The sequence below is a fragment of the Pelmatolapia mariae genome, linkage group LG23 (genome assembly GCF_036321145.2).
Source record: "Pelmatolapia mariae isolate MD_Pm_ZW linkage group LG23, Pm_UMD_F_2, whole genome shotgun sequence".
Classification (NCBI taxonomy): Eukaryota; Metazoa; Chordata; class Actinopteri; order Cichliformes; family Cichlidae; genus Pelmatolapia; species Pelmatolapia mariae.
In genome coordinates, this window is record NC_086246.1 from 16,968,761 (window position 1) to 16,987,280 (window position 18,520).

At 43.2% G+C, this 18,520-nt stretch overlaps 1 protein-coding gene across 2 annotated transcripts in view; it reads left to right on the top strand.

Annotated features, from left to right (window-relative positions):
* The window catches only part of pard3ba (par-3 family cell polarity regulator beta a), a 189,487-nt gene that overhangs the window by 167,813 nt on the left and 3,154 nt on the right, over positions 1-18,520 (top strand). For both annotated transcript variants that reach the window (XM_063467318.1, XM_063467319.1), the window contains one exon: positions 3,465-3,541. In XM_063467318.1, the coding sequence (XP_063323388.1) occupies positions 3,465-3,541 (77 nt within the window). The remainder of the gene's footprint in view (positions 1-3,464; positions 3,542-18,520) is intronic.

Genomic DNA, 18,520 nt, shown 5'->3' on the forward strand with positions numbered 1-18,520 from the left:
CCCACTATTGCACTAACAGTGTAAATATGACAGAAAATAAGGTAAAGCATTATTAGGTCCCCCTTTAGTTTCACCATATGGCACTACTCCCTATCATTGGTGTGCATGTGCAGAATCTGGCTTTCTTTCAGCTACCGCCTGCACATGACATTAACTTTGGCAGTGATAGCTGCACAGGCACAGCAGCAGCCATGCTGTACATACACACAGTGTTTTATATGAAGACGTCAGGTTCATCACCATGACGCGTGAGGAAAAGTGCATTTGATCCCTCTCCACCTTTCTGAAGTTCTTTTGCTCACTGACCGCCTCCTCAGAAGTCTGACTGCTGCATTTCCCCTCTTAACCGAGATGAATTTCATATTGCTGTTTTACCAGTTGCCATGGTGAGACCGAGACTTGTTTCGTGTGTTTGTTTACTTGCATGTGTGTGTCTGTGTACACCGCAGCAGTATTTCAAGGCACATCATCTGGCACTAAAGCCGGCTGTCTAATTTAGGGGGAAATGGGCTTCCGTCTGAAAAGCATCCATATGACAGGCATCCATAATGTGTGTTTGCGTGTGTGTGTGTTTGTGTGTTTGTGAGTTAATAAAGGGATCATCCAGACCTTTGGCTGCAGGCTATTATGTTAATACAATCAATGGACAAAGAATTTCACTCATTTTATCTAAACACACATTTCCTCCTCTCCTCATCATTCTCTTCCTTCTCCTCCTCCTCTTCCCCTTTTTTGTCTGTTCACAGTCAGAAGATGTATTACGGCTTGTCCAACACACAGACACACACAGAAGGTCTTCCACCTGAGTCCCAGATTCTTGCTGCTGCTAATGCCCCCTTTACCTCACATTATTATGCATCTCTTTGCATAATGGCCCCTTCTCTCACGCACACGCTGCCATCCAAAGATGGAGAGTTCACTTTCTGACATATTAAAACTGCACACAGACACACACGCGCACACAGACCTCATGACTAGCACAATATTAGCATACTATATACACACACAGGCACAAAGCCACTTCAGCGAGTCAAGTAGCAGCCTTGCCCTAGCCATGGCTCTGATGTGCTTCACTTCCTGGCTCCCATTCAGAGGCATTAGAGCTCTCTACATTACAGAGACATGCTAATGATATCTGGTAATGCGCCACTGCAGCATTGACATGCAGAATGAGTTTGAACTCATACATACATGCAAAACAGAGCAATAGACTGGTCTTGCATGAAGTCATGCGGACTCTGTCTGTGGTTTTAAATGCTGTGTACGTTTGCTGGCTTGCATCGTTTTGATAGCCTGGATCAAACGTACGGCTGTTTGCCTTTTTCAGATTTCCGGGGGAGCATCTGTCAAATTCACGATTAGCTTGTTTATGTCAGTTATTGTGCATATGGTTGCTTTTGTGTGTTTGACCAGCTTTCTAGCGCGTGCGTGTTGTGCTGCAGTGGTGGATGGCACGTTTGACCATTGAAATGTCGATTGGGTAAACAGCCTGTGTTTGTATGTGAAAACTGAGAGTCCAGAATACAGATAATTGAAACTGTGTGTTCTCCCCATGTCTCTGCCTCCACACTCCTCCCTCCTCTCATGCCCTCAGGGACGGCTTGTTTAAAACCATTTGTATTGTCGCGATCTTGGAGCACGTGCACTTGTATGCAGCTAAATTTGATGGTAAACGTTAGACTTAAGTTCCAATTAAGTTGGATGATGGTGTTTCATCCCTTGACACAGACTTAGAGCAGAGGACTTGAGCTGTTTTGGAGGCTTATGGTGCAATCACTGTGCTAAAACACCGATGCATCTCAAATTCCCCTCATTTGTACAAATCCTTAATAAAATCCAAAAATGTCTTGGATCAGGGGTGTCAAACATAAGGTCTGGGGGCTAGAATCAGCCCACCAAAGACTCCAATCTGTCCCACTTGATGTCTTAGGAAAATGTGCAGAGGGGCATAGATTTTAAACTTTTAACTTGTATATTCATGAGTTTTAGAGCTTTTCCTCCCGTTAAAGACCTCCTCATTCATAGTACACCAAAGTAAATAAATAATAGATAAACAATGAGATGACAGAAATACAGATATACTCGAGATATGTTTTTATGGTGGGTCCAAAGCATAAATTTTAATTATTACAGGACAGTCTGAGCCATTTTCTGTAATTTTACAAACCCGTTACTTACAACATGTCACACTAACAGATTTCTTCCATCTACTCCAGCAGTGTTTCAATATCATGTAGAAAAACTGACACTGCTGCATTTTTAAATGCTTTTGTCCAGCACGAGTCAATTTCCAGCTTCCAGTACAAAGGATGAAATGGTGAATATGATAAAAAATGAGAGCTTCTTAGCACACCTCCTTATTATTATTATTATTAATATATCCTTTAGTTAAACATGTAGCCTTATTGAGATCAAGGTCTTTCTTTCCAGAGAGACCTCAACCAAAAGAAACATGCAAGGATTGAAACAGCTGCATAATAAAAGGCCACATTATACATGATCACACATTCAGAAAGAAATCTACGAGAGTCCTTGCAGATAGACAAAAATCTAATATTGGGAGCAGAGTGCACCGTGCAGTGACCTGCAAGTCTGTATCGTGGTCAGGAACATAAGAAAATGAACATAGCATGTTTATTTTTTTTAATTGGCTCTCATGCCCTGTATGGAAATGTCTGTATTCATCATGGGTTTTCTACATTTATTCACATTTCCCTTCCTCTGTAAGTAATTACAAAGAGCAGGCGATAACCTTTTATCCAGGAAAACAACGGAGAGACTTGGAGAAAGAAAGGGAGGGGAAGAAATTTAGCCCATTGTTTTTCTGCTGCGGTGTTTCAGTGAGGATGAAAAGTTGACCTGAAAATGCACGTCTGTGTACCAATCCATGTGGAAACTGTCTTTGCCGATTTATCCGCCTAAGCATGTGGACGGCTTTAATCATTCGGTCACTTCCTGGTGATGGCCTCTCTGATGAGAAACATATCAACCGTCTTTTCAAATCATACTTTGAATTTCTTCTTCTTTTTTTCTTTACACATGGCTGGCATGTTTGAAAGAACTGTACACACACACACGCACACGCACATTTATCAAAGGGGTACAGCATCCACTTGGAGGCGAGTGTTTATGTTACCACATGTGGGGCATTCCACGACTCCTCGCTCTCTAATTTTTATTTATACTGAAACCTTAAGGCTGCACACGAAAGCACGTGTGCTTTGAATGCTTAATGTACATCAACAGAGTTAAATTACCACCGGACTACTGAAATATTACTGAGGTTAAACATGTAGCCTAAGGACATGTGTGGTCTGCACTGCAGGGTTTAGCTCCTTAAATAGGCCTAAAACTTTATTTATTCTTTCAGGTGACTTCCATTGAGGGCGTTGTGGGTTCGTTGTTCACTGTTTGGGCCATTTTGATTTGTTTACTTACATTGCTCGTCCTGTGTTTCCTCACAGATGGCACCCAGAGGAGCCGACTCTCGCCCTGACCACCAGTATGAAGAAATAGACCGACAGTACCTCACACAGCCCAGGTGAGACAGCTGTGTGTGTGTGTGTGTGCCTGTTTTATTCTTCAGAGCAGGAAATGAAGGGATAACTTTTTGCCACTCCCTCCCTTTGTGTCTCCCCCACTCTCACAAGCGCACACACACACACTCACACAGAGCGCAGCACAGACTAATCCTCTTTGGAGCTTATAATTAAATCTGGAGTGTTTGCCTTGGGAGTGTCTACTCATCCCAGGAATAGGACTGATCAGCTCTCCAGAGAGCAGGGCACAGGCAGAAGGATCTCTCTCCCACAGACACACAATCATGGAGGATGGTTTGCTCTCATGCAGGATGTATAACCTCTAGTGTGGGTTTAATGGAATTGCACATTCCTCCTGTTTGCTTAACTGTGCTCTTGTCAAGCTATATAGCACATATACATTTGCCCAACCACGCCAGAATATTCACTGTCTTATGCGTGTAAGCGTGTGTATGCACATGCTGAGCAAACGCCATTTTCGTGATGTTCGCGGCCCGGCAGCTAAGTGGAGCGTGGAGTGGCACTGCGCATGGAAAGCGAGAGGAGGAGAATGAGGAAAAGAGGGGACACCGGGATGGAGAGCAGGAGAGTGAGAAAAAGAGAACAGTCATTTCACGGGTTATTGCCCCTCCTGATATGACAGGCACCAGGGAGCGCAGACATCAGCACCAGCTCAGGGGGTACGAAGCGCACTGAGAATCTGAGAGAGAGAAAGCAAAGGAGAAAGAAGGACATAACCAAGCTGCGCAGGGATAGAGAGATTATCCAGCTGTAACTAGGGGGACAAACCCAAATGGAGGCAGGCTGAAGGAGATTTGAATGACCTTTGACAGACCAAAGCTTCCCTTTTATTGCACTGTGATAATCCATCAGTCAGGTTAGCAAGTAAAAGTAAAACAACTTTAAGTCATTTCAGCATCTCAGATGTGTAGATTTGAATCTCCTTGGATTTGGAGTTTCTTGTTTGGCAACACTAGAAATTTGAAGATGCTTTATTGGGAACGTGAGTTTATCGGGAAAGCAGGAACGCTGTCCCAGCCAAGGATGAAATATTCCAACAATTACTGTTTCGCAGCACATGATAGTGTTAAAAGTCTAACTCTCAGCTCATAGATGGATAAATAGATGGATAGATATCATAGACTTAAACTATTCTGGGAGATCTTGAATAATTAGTCATTCCTGAGTCACTCGGAAGTTCAAAATAATACTCGGGCAGGGAAAGCATCAGTTTATATGCCGGGATGTGGAAAATGGTGGAATGATCTCCGGCGTGGAGATGCAATAGTGAAATGTAAACTGCTTCCAGCAATATTGCTAGCACAACTTCAGCTGTTCGCAAGCAGAGACAGCATTGCACAACAAGTACTGTAACACATTACGTTTTCTGGCGAGTAATTAGTGAACATACTGGAGAAATGTGTCATACCGTACTCTCTTTTTTTTTTGAGTGAAATGCCAACACTGACCTTAACAAATCAACAACAACATTTGATTTTAGTTTGACCAATCTCCCACTCAAGACCGCCCCCTTGTGCACATCTGGACTCCTTCCAGCACAGCTGCTATTTTTAGATTGCTTTTTGTGCAATTTCACCATGAACCTCAAACTTTCTCCGAGCCCAAACATCCATTTCTGCATCAAACTGACCTGACTTTGATGTTGCCCCTTTCCTACAGTGAAATTCGAGATAAATGGCCATTGTTGTGACACTGTGGATGGGGCCCAGCAAACGTCACAAACACACAAGTCCTTGGATCGGAATGAGTTGTCCGAGGAGTGATCTGAAAATAGCTGCAGCACTGCGCAAAGGGATGAACCTACAGAGGGAAACTGGCCATATTTTAATTACACAGATGGGCTGAGTCATTATAAATTGAGTATGTGGGTTTAGATGTTGGTCAGGCAAATCAAGCAATTTAAAGATCTTCATTATGAAGTCTGGGAAATCTTACTATGTAATTTTTCTCTATTTTCGGACATTTTTATTAAGAAAAACTTAATTAACCGATGATGAAAATAATCATTTGTACCGCCTTAGTGGTCTCTTGCTCTAAAATGTTTTTCCCCATCATATAAATAACAGATGCTTTATATTAAAGTGGCCTCCATCAGATTCTCTGGCTTTCATAATTAGACACAAACACAACAAGTGAGGTTCAAATAATGTTCATTACCTCGAGAAATTTCCCTCATTGTTATTTAACTTACTTCATCTCCTCTTTGAAGTATTTTTGGGCCCAAGACCCATAGGATGTGATCCACTTGAAATGCATATGCTACAGTTAACACGCTTCTGGGGACATTTGAATCAGCAACAGAGCAAAAAGAAAAAAAAAGCCAGAGCAACAAAAGGCAGAGGAGAAGTGCCAGATAGAGTTTGAACACTATTCAGACTCACATGTTTGTGTTTTTGTTTCTGATGTTTCTGTAAAGATAAATCACGGCTCCTCGGTCCCCAAGACTCCTCTGACTCTCTCTAGCATAAATACCAAGGCAAGAGGAGGAGGGGGGCACAAATATATTCCGGAATGTGCTTTATTTTTTCTTTCCTCCTCCTCCTCCCTCTTCTTCTTCTTCTTCTTCTTCTTTTTTTTCATCGTGAGGGGGAAAAACAGGAGAAAAAGGGAGAGCAGACACAGCAGTGAATTGAATGCATTTTTCAAAGTGGAGCTGAACTTTGTGCAAAATCCCCCCGGGGGCCGCCATTATTGAAAGCCATTTCCTCTCAAAATGAGTGCGGCTCCACCATTGGCCTGGCTCTCATTAGCATACATTTGGCCTGCCTTTGTGTGGAGCCGGCTGGGGCTGCAGCTGGAGGGGTGGGAGGGAAAGAGGTGAGTGTGTGGGTGTGTGTGCACAGATAGTACAGGAGATGTATAAAAGCATCTCACAGATGGGTGGATATGGAAAGGAGAGGTAGGAGTTAGGATCGGTGATGAGGAGGCATTAAGGGCTTCAGGTAGAAATTCAAATATTTCGCTTTCAGTCATCGGTATGCGTTAACATATTACAGTTTTCCAAATGAAAGCACTTAAGTTTAGAAGATGTTTCTTAATGTTTTTTCCAATTCTTGAATGTTTGTTGGCACTTTGTGGTTATTGTGTTGGAAAATATGGGACATAGTGCTAAGGGCTACTGCATGGCAGCCAAGAAGAGAAGCTGAAGTCTGGCAAAGAGGATTTGGAAAGAGGGCTAGAAATGGCAGCATCGAGAGGTTTGCCCCAGGGGGAGGATAGTGCTGCTTTTGGCTCTTACCGCCCTCTCCACCGGCCATTAATGCTGGGGTGCAGCTCGACCTCCAGATCGCCCCCCGTGCTTTGGGAGGCACACACACACGAATGCCCAACACACACGCGACCATATGGAGAATATTAACATCATTACCAATTCAAAGCAGCGGGTCACAGGCGCGACGACCCAGCCCCGGGTTATCCAATCAGAGTGCCTTCGTGACCCGTTTCCCCAAGGTGATTGGATTAGGTTGCCAGGTTGGCGTAGCAACGTTTATCTCCAGGGCTGATAATTGGCTGATTAATGTGCAGCCGATGGCCAGAGAGTCAAGAGAGCACAGGGCTCCAGTCAGGAACCACAGTGAAGCTTCTCTCACATGTGAACAATGGAAATTATCCACTGAGAAGGACACAGAGGTTGGGCAGTATGTAAAAACTGTCCATCTGGCCACAGTAATCCCAACAATGTATTTGTGGAGGTGTGTGTGCCTCCCTTCCCTCACCAAAGGAAAACCAATAAAGGGCGCCTCATTGTCTCTTAAATGATCAAACAGGTGAGGGTAACATACGCTGCAAAATGGTCAGGGTGAACAACCTGTAACATGTGGTAGAGCTGAGCAGAAACTAGCAACAGTTGGACATAAGAATGTAGACATTCACACCAGCTTTGTTCTACACTTCTTAGTAAGTGTAGGAGGAAGACGAAATTAAATGACTAAATTCAGACAACATTCACCGGTGTCCGACATGTTGGACTCATGAAGACCTCAAGCAAGTTCATCTCTCTGCACCTGTGTTTGCACTTAGTCGTTCTAAGGAGGTCCTCGTGCTTGAATATTTGACAAGTGACTGAATCCTGTATGCTCTTAACAAGCACTCTCTGCACCTCCTTAAAAACCAGGGGCCAACTTCTTGATTGTCCTTAGCATGCTGAGTATCCGCTGCTATGTGGGAAAGTGTCCCTTAAGGACTCTCAACTGACCCTCATGAAAAGTGCACATGCTCTGTTCCTGGCTTTACAGCCTCTTGGCTTTCTCCACCATGTTTCAGCACTTTTCACTCTGGTTATGTATGCTCAGGCCCTGATGAGCTGCACTAAGGCTGGACACACCAAGCATCCCAGTTTTTTGTTGTTTTTTTTTAACAAGGTACTGCGCAAATGTCTTGTGCAAGACTTTAGTTTGTTTTGTTTTTTTTATTGTGTGTTGAAACACAAGTCCTGTAAAAATTATTTTCCTCCTTCCTGATGTCTGATTTTTGCAAGGTTTTCTCACTTGCATGAACAAAAATGTTTTTATATTAGACAAAGATAACCCTAGTAACTACAAAATGCCATCTTTTTTTATTATGATTTTCATTCATTAAGGGAAAATAAGTAATTCAAACCTACAGGTGGCCTTGTGTGAAAAAGTAATTTCCCCTTAAAACGAATGACTTGTTGGGCCATCCTTGGTAGCGACAACTGTAGCCAAGTGATTGTGATAGCTGGCAAATGAGTCTTTCACATCACTGTAGAGGAATGCTGGCCCATTCGTCTTTACAGAAGTGTTTTAATTCACCCACTGGAGGGTTTTCAGCATTAACGGCCTGTTGAAGGTCATGCCACAGCATCTTAATCAGATTTAAGTCTAGACTATAACTCCAAAAACCTGTATTTTTTATTTTTTGAGTTATTCCGAGGTGGACTTGCTGGTGTGTTTTGGATCATTGTCCTGCTTCATAACCCTTGAACTGCAGGACATGAACTCATGGCCAGACATCCACTTTCAGGATTTTCTGGTACAGAGCAGCACTAATGTTGCATCAATTACAGCGAGTCATCCCAAAGCAGCTGCAGACCATCAAACTACCACCACTATGTTTGACTGTTGGCATGATGTTCCTTTTATGAAATGTAACAGGACGCAAACCTTCCAAAAAGTCCAACTTTTGTCTCGTTAGTCCACAGAGTATTTTACTCAAAGTCTTGGGGATCACCACGATATTTTCTGGCAAAACTGAGACGAGCCTTTGTTGTCTTTTTGGTTAGCAGTGGTTTTCTCCTTGAACTCTTCCATGGACGCCATTTTTGCCCGCTCTCTTTCTTATTGTTGAATGATGAACTTTGACCTTAATTGAGACATGTGAAGCCTGCAGTTCCTTTAATGTCATTCTGGGATGTTTTGTGACCTCCTGGATGAGTCCTCGATGCACTCTTGGAGTAATTCTGGTCGGCCGGTCACTCCTAGGATGGTTCACCACTGTTCAAAGTTTTCTTCATTCATGTATAAAGGCTCTCACCGTGGTTCACTGGAGTCCCAAAGCCTTAGAAATCGCTTTACAAGCTTTTCCAGACTGATGAATTTCAGTGACTTTGTTTCTCAACAGTATCTGTGGCACGATATGTTGCTTTTTGAGATCTTTTTGGTCTACTTTACTTTGTCAGACAGGCTCTATTTAAGTTATTTCATGATTTAACAGGTCTGGCAGTATTCAGGCCTGGATGTGACTGGTAGATTTGAGCTCAGCTTTTCAAAAAAGTGGTTAATCACAGCTAATTCATCAAGAAGGAGGGCAATTGTTACTAGCAGCGTGTCACAAAACATGTTTGTTTTTTTTTGTCCAGTCTCTAAAAAAAGGCCAACGATAGACTGACAGACATAAAACTGTATCTTTGCACTCATTTCAATAAATTGCTGCATTTATTTCCCATTTCCCCTGCAAGCTATAAACAAATGAGGGCTGGCTCAAGTGCTGAGCTAAAAGTACTGTATTAAACAATTGTCACATTTAATCACTTATTTCTGCCGCACTGTTATTTCTCCAGCTGGAAATAAAACCTTCGAGTCCCGCGTCTCACACAGTCGTACTGCAAGTGTATTATCATTTTAGTGCAGTAATATTGTTAGCGCCTGAAGTTTTTGAGCTCCTGATGAATTTATACGGCCTTTTCAAGGTCAGTGGAGAAATGATATTTGTTGCTGTCCCTTCTTTATTAAACCTCAATTCAGCATCTGCCAGCTTCACGAGCGATCACCTGTGTCCCCACCCGCTGCCGTCCAGCTGTCGAATGACTCACTTTAAACTTCTCTAACTCATTTAAAGTATATTGTCTCCGTAGGTCATTTCATTCCTCGGGTTCTAGAGAGTTCTTATTTCCGCTGTGCTTTTTTTCTGCATTTGCCCCATAACAGCTGGTAATGGCTCAGTAACCGAGACGATTGGTTTAGAAGTTTGTGCGGCCCACCCCTCCCTCGCTTTATTGTTAAATAATACCAATAAATAAGCAGCCCAAGAGTATCGAAAGCAGTGTGTGTGTGTGTGTGTGTGTGTGTGAAGCACTGTGCGGGTTTATTCGACTGATTTCCCAAGAGGTGCACTGACCCTTCCCTTTTTTAGGGGGCCTTTAAGACGGAGTGGGCCCATTGGTGTGCAGAAGCAGAAATGTTTGTCCCGCTAACAGCGTTTGCGCTCAGACACAGAAAGCTGTAATGGAATCAGCAGCAGGAAATGAAGGGGCTTTAACCAGCTCTGTCGCACGCTCAGCCGAGGCACCGGCGGCTCTACCTGTTTACAATAACTCCACTTTTTCAGCTTTTTCCCCCCTGATTCCATCAATCCTTTTGTCTGCATTCTTCCGTCACTTCTGTTTATACGTCTCTCACTTCTCTTTGTTTCTCTTCTGTCTTTCCCATCCCTCTCTCAGGCCCTGCGCACGAGGGGGAGAAATGAAATCATGGCATTATAAATAAAACAAAAGATATATGCACTTTGATGCCACAGCGGTGCCTGTAAGCTCGGTGAGAAATACAAAGACTGTCATGTACGAGTCTGCGTGACATTTAGTCCGCAAATACAGACGGACAGGCGGGAGTCACCGTGAATTCAAATGCTCTCCTCTTTACTCAGAATAAAAGGGAATGCAATCCAGTGGACGCAGAGTGAACTTAGTTTCCACTGACAGGGCTAATAGAGAAATGTGCTGCAGAGGACCTAAAAGTTTCTGTGTTTAGTTAAAAAGAAATCCCACCTGCTTCTGCCATCAAGTGTTGCTTTACTGCTTTTCCCCTGCACGTCTCTGTTACCCTGCAGTACTGTCCAAGAACTAAATCCAACCTTTGACTGCCTCAGTAATAGCTTCTACTTTTGCTGCCATGGGAAATTGACTGTTTTGGGGGGTTTTCTTCTTCGTGCAGACGCTCTGGAGCAGCAGCAGCTAAATGCTTTGGATTTCAGACAAATAAATGATAGAGCCCAGAAACATGACATCACCGTCACAATGAACGGGCACCGAATGTCGCTGCGACTTTTACCAAAGCGCCTATTCTTAGTTTACATACAGCCTGTTGGGCCTGCTGCATCTCGTCTCTCCTCACCTTCTCATTGCTAACCCCAAGGTCCCGTTCTGCACCTGGACCCACCGTTACCTGTCACCGATACTGTACACACTCCTACTCCCCCCGGCCACCCATCCTCACTATATAGTAGCAGCGAGTGTAAACACGGGTCCATTTAAATGAGGCACGTGCGTGCAGGTGAGAGCCAATTTCGACCGCTGTTGTTGACATAGGCTGGTTTGATTAGCAGAGCTGCCTCAGCAGCCAGGACCAGAGTGGCTAATGGTTTCCTGTGCTGTGGGCCTGCTCTGTGTCGAACACTCAGCTCAGCACAGTGCCATTAGCGCTCCCACTCTGCGCACGTGCATGTGGACGAGGATGAATTTGGAGAATCTGGCAAATGCATCATACACTAATGAATATGTCAATCTGCTAAATATACTGTATTACATCCTTTAAATAAACAATCTTTACAATAATTGATGACCGGTCTGTTCGGACCAGAGGAAATAGTTTGGCTAAGGTCTCAACTTATCATAAAGAAACCTGAGAACGCAGGCACAGATGTCACTGACTGATTTAAAGTCATTTCGGTCTGTTTGGGGTCTTTTTTTTTCTTCTAATTCTGCTGCTACCTCTGCAAATTATAACACAATAAACATTTTTACCCAGAAAAAGTGTGCGCAGACATTCATATGAATGCCTGTGTGCGTGGGTGTGTTTGGCCGTGAGATGCAGCAGCTGGGTTGTTTTTTTTTTTTTTAACAGAGCAATTAATGTATTTTGCATGCAACTCATGCCTGTTTGTCATCATTTGACTAACAGGTGAGTGCAAAAACTGGCAGATGTGCGAGCATATGTATCTGCATGCTCCCCTCATCTTCGCTATCCGAACATTAATAGATTCAATGTGCAAATGTCAGTCAGCTGACTTTTTTGTGAGATTGTGTCTGAGAGTTTGCAGACACTAACAGCCCTGTTTTCAGGGGAGTGAGGGGTTACAGTGGCTTTTACTGCCGTGTTTTTGGTTCACGTCCCCTCAGTGAGAAGGGTCAGTGCAAAATAATCACTTGTAGTCTATGATGAATCATTCCTCAGGCAAGTCACCTGTACAGTTCTATATAGGACAGTGCACTGGGGTGATTTGGTAAAGATGTACAAATGTTAAGAAAAAAAATCAGAATTTTAAGGATTAAAGTTAAAAATTTATGACAAAACCAGCCAGCTGCACACAGTTATTTGTCCAGCTTGTATTGATGAAAACTGGCTTGTGGCTTGTTGTGAGTTGAAAGCGGCGTCCTTGGCATTCTCGTGTTGAGAATAGGAGTTTCTGAGATTCTGTGAATATCTTACCGCGTAACCCTGAAACAGAAGAGGTGCAGTTCCTTTTCCTTCTTTTTTATTACTCATAGATTTGTGGTTAAATCAAAGACCATATCGGGGGGCGGGTAAAATTGTGGGCTGTTCCATAATAATTTACAGCTTTGAATAACACAGGGCTCCTTTTATGGTATTTTATGATTATAATTTCTGAGAAAATTGCGCAATTGTGTAAATTATGCAAATCTTGTATTTCTAACTACTGTCCTTGGAGTTCACACCTTTTTGTCCTTTACATAATACAAATTTACATTGAGCCCTTAAATGTACCTTTATTATCTACATGTTTTAAAGGTTATTTGTGATTAATGCAAATGTTATTGTACACAAGAGTGCTGTTTCTCCGACTTTAATCATACTTTTTGCCTTTTGGAGTCGGAGTGCGCGCGTGTCCCATATACACACATGGCTGTTTTCCAGCTGTTTAGTGTACAGCACTTATGACAAATGAGGGAGAGCAGGATGGTGAAAGTATGGGGGGTCTAATAAGGCACTGGCAGTTGGGGGTGTTAATAATTTCCTCCTTCCGCTTCCTAGGGGCAGGTGTAGGATAACCCCCCTCACACGCCTACCCCCATACACACATTCTTCGCCATCATACGGCAGAAGCGATGCCTAAATGGCCACACTCTCTCACAGTCCCTCATGGATACTCCTGTTTTTCTTTCACTGCAGAATATGTAATCATATGCACTCCCAGCACAAATTCACATGCATAGCTATGGATGTAATATCCACTCTATCATTTTCTCTGTCTCTCTCTCTCACACACACACACTCACGCACACTCTCAGGCTCTCAGAGGGTGGTTGAGAGTGTGGTATATGGTGATGATGTTCTCAAAGTGTGAGTCAGATGTATTAGACGGCGTGTCATTACAGCTTTCCACTCCCGTGGTCCCCGTGGTTCACATCACACCTTGCACTGTTGCTCTATATAGACCTCAGAGGGACAGACGGGTGTCTCATCTGTCTCTCTGCCTGTCTCCTGCTAAACATAGCCTGCCTTTTTTTTTTTTCTTTTTTTTTTTTTCAACGCAGCCAGCCTTTTTCCACCTCACTTTACACTGTCTCCATTTTCTCAAATTGTGAATGCATCACATTTGAAGAAAGTAACATTAAAATTAGATACAGTGTTTTGCTGGATTTCTAAATGGTTTCCACTCTTGTTCAAATAGAGACAAGAGTCCTGTCCATACAGGAAGGGGGAAACAATTCATTGCTCTTGCTTTTTTTTCACTTTGTATTGCATGAATTTGCTGCCTCTTCAGTTCTGCCTACTAGCAGAAATCTGAAAAATGAATAAAAGCTGCAGTGTCGTGTTTCTTGGAATGCATTTGCAACAGGGTGAAGAACCCAGAACCATTTTTAGGCTGCCTAACTAAAAACAAACAAACCCAAAAAACAAGTCTGATGAGAGGAAGCAAATGCGGTCAGTAAAACAGGAGGCGCTATCAGCAGGAAGAGTGGGGAAACTGTGGTATCCTGACACTCAGTATACGTGTGTGTACAGCATGCAGTATGTCACTGATGTATAGAGATAGAAACATCCAAATGTCAGTTTTAGACTGCTAAAGTGCTGCAAGGTGAAAGCATTGTGACAGTGTGAAGCTTGTATATGGCTGAGATACAATTATGAGTAACATCAGGATGTTTGCAAGTGTCTCGACTAACATTAGCAGCTTGCTAATTTAGCTTTTCAAGGCTAACTAGACATAAATGAGGGTGGAGACGAGAGGTGGCACACCATACAACCAGTGGTGAAGCTCCTTAGTGGATCATGCACAGACCAAGACAACTGAGGTTTTGAAGTCACTTGACTGCTAACCATTTGACGTTACTTTTTTTGCTATTTTAGACATGGGACAGTGGAGGGTCAAGTCAGAGGTCGACAGCCCGCAGCCCTTTAGTCCCTCAGCTGTTGCTCGTGCAAGCTTTAAAAAAAAAAAACAACTAATGTGACATCCACGCCCCACACATGTGCAGCTCTTTATCTCCCCATTTTCTTTGGTAGGAGGGGCTCAAATGCCTATTTTGACACTCTTTTGGTGTTGAAGATTGCCAGCCCCTAGTTTACGTAAGAAGAAAAAATGTGTATTCCCCAACCAGTTGGCGAGTGTTCCTAAAGTTAATGTCAGTCACTCTGAGTCAGCTGCTAAAGCCTTAGTCAGATAGGCCTAGAAATTGTTCAGTGACACCCCAATAACCACCAGTCGCTAATGAAAAATGTGCATTCACTGACTGGTTGGCAAAAACCTTCTCGTGATTGTTTGGATCTCTGGGGTCACCGATAGTTTACATGAAACACACCAACTGCTCTGCTTTTTACTACCATTCGGCTAGTAGCTACAAGGTGTTTTTGTCAAGTCTGTGTCTTCCATGCAAACTACACACATGTGTATCTACTAGTGACCAAAGCACTCACAAGGAGGATTTTGATGCAGTACTCTCTTTTTGGCCAGTTTTGCCTGATAGCAGCCAGCAACCTCTAGAAACTTGTCCATGTAGGCTCTCAACCATCCAAGATATGTTAAGCTTAATTATTTGAAATGATGGCAGCTGGACTCCTTTTTGGTTCGGGAAGACGTTTGGCCTCTCATCCAAGAGGCTTCTTCAGTTCAGAAACAACTGATGGATAGTCCCAAGTATTTAACCCCATGTGGGGGTCATTTTCTTCGAAGGGGCCCTGAGGCTTGTTGACCCACTATTAAATCATGCGAGTCATCACATGAGCCGAGGTGTGAAGGCTCTGTAAGACATTGCTCTGTCCCATCATCATATGAGCAGTTGAGGTCACTTGAGGCAAATTATGAGCAACCAATGGCCAAAAAGTCTGGGAAAGCAAAAGATAAAAATAAAAATGGACTTTTAAGTTATTTGCCTCATTAAAAGTGTCGGTAGGGAGTATAATAAGTAATAAATAAGGATAAAATAATGACAAATTGTACAAATAGATCAAACGTGACTTGACACACTGCTAAATGTCATCTGTAAGTTACTGAGGCTAATGGCAGCTGTATTAATAATATCACTGCTACCACATTCAGTGGTAATAACAGCAGCCTGGCATGTACTAAATCACTCTTAAAAGTCTCCCATTCTCCTTTTTGACATTCATTCAGACCTGTTTATTTGTTCCAGTGTCGCACGTGGAACCCTCTCATTTGCATGTGATGTTTTAATTTTATTTTTTTTATTTTGACATTTCTAAAGTGTGTGTGAAACTTTCCTGACAGCTGAATGGAAACACACCTACTGTCTGCTTGTCTCTCGTTGTCATAAGCTCCTTTCAAACCAGATTAGCAGTGCTGGCAGAGCCCCTCTAATTGTCATTACCGACAGCAAACAACATTTTAATCCGGCAGGAATCTGCCATGTTTGGCATGTTTGGGTTTTTTTTTTTGCTTTGAAATAAGTCAAAAGTAAGAGCTATGGAGGAAATTTTCCCTTTGTCCTGAGTGAGCTGCAGCACAGTTATTATGCCGTTAGCATGAGACGGGTTAATCGGTACACAAGAAAATCATTTTATATCTGAGTTAATGCAAGTTGTGTCTAAAACCCAACATTTTTGGCCTCTATTCTCTGTTTTTAGGCCTCACATTTCTTTTTCCGTCTCCCCGTATTCATTTGCTACGTTGCACACAAACAGGCCCGTGAAGTGCGTTACGTAAGTTATCAAGTAAACAGGGATCTCATTCTGACGCTTGGAATGTACAAACACGACCATGCACTCTTCTCTGGCTCGCGCTCTCTCGTTCACAATATTTTATTTAGCTCCACTAAATTCAATTATAATTTATGTGAAATTCAAATGTTGCATAAATCCAAAGTTGGTTGAGGACATTTCAGGTTACCGACCACCCACAAAAACTCATACGGAGTTGAAGACGTCCACTCCCGTCCGTCTCCCAACCAGGCTGGAGCCAGCTGTGCGACCCAGGGATGAGAAATTCCCTAAGGGTCACCGAGGCCCGTAGAAGCCCTAATCCCCCAGCTGCTTGACCGGACACACACACGGATACATGCTGTCAAATGGCGGTAGACAGTCACGTCATTACTAACACATCTATGTTTGCTTACATGCAGTGCTTTCACAGTCTTGGAAGTAAAGGGTTTAACCAGTGTCCTTTACTGGTTTTGCCTGATTTCAGGTCTAATTGCCTGAAACCAGCAACTTTGTCATTATTAGGGGTTCAGTCAGTCATTGGAAAACATTGAGTCTGTCAGAATGAGCAGTACAATTTGCCAAAGCACTTATCAATAAGTTGGTTGGTGCTAACTTCTCTGGAACTGCTAATACTAGTCCTGTTCACTTCTGTGTAGATTCATAAAAAGGTAGCTCTGTAGTGTATACAGCTACCAAGCAGGGGTAGCAGGCCATCCCAGCATCCAAGAGAACTTTATCCCTCCTACTTTAACTCTTAGAAAATGGACATGGCAGAATGAGATAATTTAAATATTTAGCTTTTAGAATTTTATACAGCTATAAATATTAGCACTGAAAATAAATGGATGTCAGCAAATCCAATTTTAGTGTAGCACTAAAGGGTTACTCTGATATTTGTTTGTTCTAATACTGCTTTGGCCTTATCTTAAAGAGGACCGAGGTGATTACATTTCCTGAATTGCTACTAAGCAGAGAGATTATATAGGCGATGGAGAGACGAAGCCTAAAGGAGAAGAAGAGAAAGATGAATATGCTCGTCTGAAAGATGTGGAAATTGAAGATCGCAGAGGGAGGAAAAAATAAGGAGCGATGAAAGAAGAAAGGGGAAGCCGGCGGTGGTTCCTGTCTGTTTGGGTGGCCCTGAGCCGGATTGAGGACCCAGGTGTTCTCCCCCCTCTATCCACGTATCGCTCCATCCCTCTTTCATTCCTTCTCATCGCCTCCCCTGGTGGCCTTCGCCATTTAATCTGGATTAATGAGGAGGTTGACCTTCGGCTCGCTTCCTCTCTGTCTATCCCTTTCCATTCCTGCCTTGCAGAGCTTTCCAAGCAGGACTACGTTGTTTTTACCCACATTTTATTTCTGCTTCTCTCTCCCCCATGTCTTCATGTCATATTGTTTCTTTTTCTACTTCTCTGAATTTTCTCTTTCCTCTCTCTCTTTTCAACCCTATTTTGCTCTTTATCTCAAGCCTTGGCAGTGCAAGTCTTTGTGCATCTGCAACTCCATCTTGGCTCTACTGACTGACAAAGCAGTGCTGTTCATTGTTGGGACCACCTGTGTATCCTGTCCCACTGCTCTGTTTGGGTGGTCAAGCCTCGCAGCCCACGCCGTACTGATATACGGACACACACTTAGAGAAATTCACGTCACCGCAGTCCATGAATATCCTCATGGGAAGTCTGCAAAGGCACAAGTACAGACGCACACTCACTCACAACCAAGCTGTGCGCTACCCAATCTGTGGTGAGTGAGTCCTTCTAATTGGCCAGTCAACAGGTGCTGAGCTCGACTCATGGGAGTGGACAGAGGAGACGGAGGGATATGATTACAGAACAAGGGAAAGGCTAAGCTCAAGGCTTCTGTATAATAACTACAGCAGGAGCCAGTTTTGAAGGGTGGGAAGTAAATATCTAAATCTGTTTGGCTGTTCTTTGTTGCTGATTGATATACCACCAGAGCAATTTGAACAATAGCCAGCACTGTACTGCTCATGTGGCGGTCAGAGCAGCCTAGCTCTGCCTAGCAGTTCTTAAAGTAGCAAGTTGGAGTGTTGTCTGTTCAAGAAACATGTTTTCCATAATCAAGGAAGGAATTATGCCAGTGTTATAGTTTTCAAACTAGAGTGCATCATGTTGTGCCCACCTAGGTCCAAGTGTCATAAGTTTGTCATGTATATATTTCGTCATAGAGGCTGAACTACAGGCTTTATGGAGACATATGTGCCTGCCAGTTATGTTGTTACCCCATGGTCTTGACCGTGTAGACCAAGGGTGGGGGAACTCCAGGCCTCAAGGAACGGTGTCCTGCAGGCTTTAGATGTGTCCTTGATCCACTTGGCGTAGACACTAAACTATGAGGGCATCAAATTTGCATGCCTGCTCC